The sequence below is a fragment of the Macrosteles quadrilineatus genome, unplaced genomic scaffold, assembly GCF_028750875.1.
Source record: "Macrosteles quadrilineatus isolate MER2022 unplaced genomic scaffold, UCM_ALF_1.0 Scaffold_11__1_contigs__length_5352618, whole genome shotgun sequence".
NCBI classification, from domain to species: domain Eukaryota; kingdom Metazoa; phylum Arthropoda; class Insecta; order Hemiptera; family Cicadellidae; genus Macrosteles; species Macrosteles quadrilineatus.
The window spans coordinates 769,673-772,415 of NW_026542604.1; the positions used below are offsets into that span (position 1 = coordinate 769,673).

The following is a 2,743-nucleotide window of genomic DNA, read 5'->3' on the forward strand; positions in this document are numbered from 1 at the left end:
CGAGGGTCTCATTCATTACCAAGTTTGTATAATCCCATGTTGATTCATAATTACGAAAACATCTCATTTCATATTTACAGATTTAAAATCTATTTTTAACGCATCTTTGTAGGCCTTGTATTATTTTTAATTAATTAGCTTTGGCTTAACACTTAAAAAATTTATTCCTGTGTTTTATACAGGTAAAAAAATTATCCATAACAAATATTCGAGTCAAAAACTGAGCTTTATAAACAAAATACTGTACATAATTACATAATCAATGTAGATCAAATAAACTTTTCTACCTTTTAATTGGTTACAAAATAATAACTTCCTTAAACTTTAAAGAATCTTTTATTTTTTTGCCCTTAAAAGAAGAGGGACCTCATTTTTAATGTATCCTCATTTCACATTTTTCCGTTGTTACATCGTTAACAAATAATGTTTTATAAACCTAAAACATTTTAAGAACAGTTTTGGTTTTCAAACAAGTAAGGATTGTTCAGTACTTGTTTTTACTTAGTTGACTTGCACTTCTTGTAGTTTTCTATCTTTTTCAACAGTTCTTCTTTCTCTTTGAGGAGAGATTTAACATTAGGAACACTTCTAATCTTCACTGCCTGGACACTACGTTTTGGCTTAACAAGATTTAACTTGTCAACACAAGTTAGGTTTAACTTGTGTTGTGGTTTATCATTATTAACTTGTGATTTATTTACCTCATTAAGTTGTGAGTTAACAATATTTACCTCGTTATGTTGTGAGTTAACAATATTTACCTCGTTAAGTTGTGATTTAACATAATTTACCTTTTTATTTCTTATGTTTGCCATCATGAGAAATCTTTTTGCTGGAGTCATCATCTCCACTTTTCTTCTAATTCGTTTATGTTTCTTCAGCAATGCTTCTCCCATAGCTATTCTTTTTCTCCTATTATTTTCAACTCTATAATCTAGCTTCAAGCTTTCACTTTTCAACTTAAAGTGCCCTGTTAAATCAATATGTTTTGAAGGAGGTCTACAATCCTCAAGTGTATTTTTGTTTTGTATTGTTGATTGTAAAATTTCCACAGATATCCTGTTGTCATCAGATGATTGGCTAATCTTACATGAGTCTTTAATTTTATCACTGACAAAGCAATTGTGTGATGAACTACTGTAAAATGAATCAGATTTTACAGAAGATGATATTTCTTTAAAACTATCTTTCATCTGTGTTTTAGACGTTTTGTCATCCCTCTGCTTAAACTTTTTAACAGTTCTCTTGGGTCGACTCACCAAATAGGTTTCATCCTTGTGTTTATTATTTTTGCTCTGTAGTAAACTTGAGTTTTTGTCTTTAGCTGGCGCTTTGAGTTTTTCTTTCCTTTTAGGCACACAATTATTTTGAGAAATATTTTGTACATATCTGTTCTTAATACTGGTACCGGTACCAAAATTGGCCTTAACATCATCAACAGTATTATTTTCTGTTTCTGAATCAATAATTTCAATTATAGAATCATCACTAAGTGAATCATTTGATACTTGTTTTAAAATTTCCATTTGTGATTCACTGCCTACACAATTGTGATTTTCTTTTTCAGAAAAGTTTTTGTCCTCATCATAGCTTGAGAAACTTTTATTTGATAGAGCATCAAAAACACTTTGGTCTTTGGTTTGATCGAACTGTTCTTCAGGGAAACCGTCCCAAACCTGACGGTTATTTAATTCCAAAATAGGGGTTGGATTGTATTCCTTGTTTTTAATGGACGAATCATGTGTTTTGTGTGTAAGCTTCTCCTCTGTAAACACAATAGCTTCAGTACTCCGCTGAATCTCTCTCTCCAAATTTATGCATTCTGTATTTTTTTGGTAGTGCCGGAAAAGACAGTAAAGCCTGTCACAAAGCCCAATTTCAAAGCAAGGGCAATCCAAAGATTTAAAATAACCCTTAACTGGGAACATTGTGGGTATGATATAATAAACCTGTATTTAGCTCATCATTCACAGCACATTAGTTTATAGCCTACTGAATAACTTAGACCTAGTTTATAACACTTGGGCACAGGTGAGACTTTTTACAGCAAATTTAAGCTGGAGGTTTTTAAGTAAACCATCAATGAGCTAATAGAATTAAAAATATTAAGTTAAACCTAAGGTTTTAATTTTTAAATAAATATAATTATCAGTTATTAGTCAAGCACTATATATGATTGTTCGTTTTAACACATTGGAAAATTTTATGAAAAAATACTATTTTGAAAGTCATGTGGAAAAACAATAAAAGAATGTTGATTGTTTATTTACCAACTGATCACTATTAATGTTATTCTTCTTAATCAGTGTTATTGCAGTTTGTAAAGTAGGCAGTCTTTTTTAACATTGAGCTCTTGCTTAAACATTAGCTTGGATTATTTGTCAAAACTTTGAATCGAATCCTAAAGAGAATGGTGTGAGAATTAAGTTGGTGATTTGTAAATAGTGTGAATGAAACATGTGAACAGAGCAATACAATAAACAAAATCAGCAGGAAGTGTTAAAATCACTGAGCTATTAATGCAACTCGAGGTAGCAATGGTGGCAACTATGTTAGAAAATCGAGACTCTGTAATTTATGTTGGTACCAACAAGGAGGATCAACCAGCTCATTGGCTACAATCCCCTATTCCCCTAATTATAATGTTCTTTGCCCTTAGTACAAATGGCGGCTAACATCTTGTAATTCTCTCAATCAGTGCTACCATTGATAAAACATAGTCCCATAGTAGATTTCTCATCCT

General features: G+C 31.2%; 1 protein-coding gene across 1 annotated transcript; it reads right to left on the reverse strand.

The window, feature by feature from the left end:
• Positions 1–317: 317 nt before the first annotated feature.
• Positions 318–2,199, reverse strand: LOC129004800 (uncharacterized). Its single transcript, XM_054433441.1, has 2 exons — positions 762–2,199; positions 318–731 (listed from the first exon to the last, which is right to left on the reverse strand). Exons 1-2 carry the CDS (start codon positions 1,926–1,928, stop codon positions 498–500), a joined length of 1,401 nt encoding a protein of 466 aa, XP_054289416.1. The 5' UTR covers positions 1,929–2,199; the 3' UTR covers positions 318–497.
• Positions 2,200–2,743: the final 544 nt, after the last annotated feature.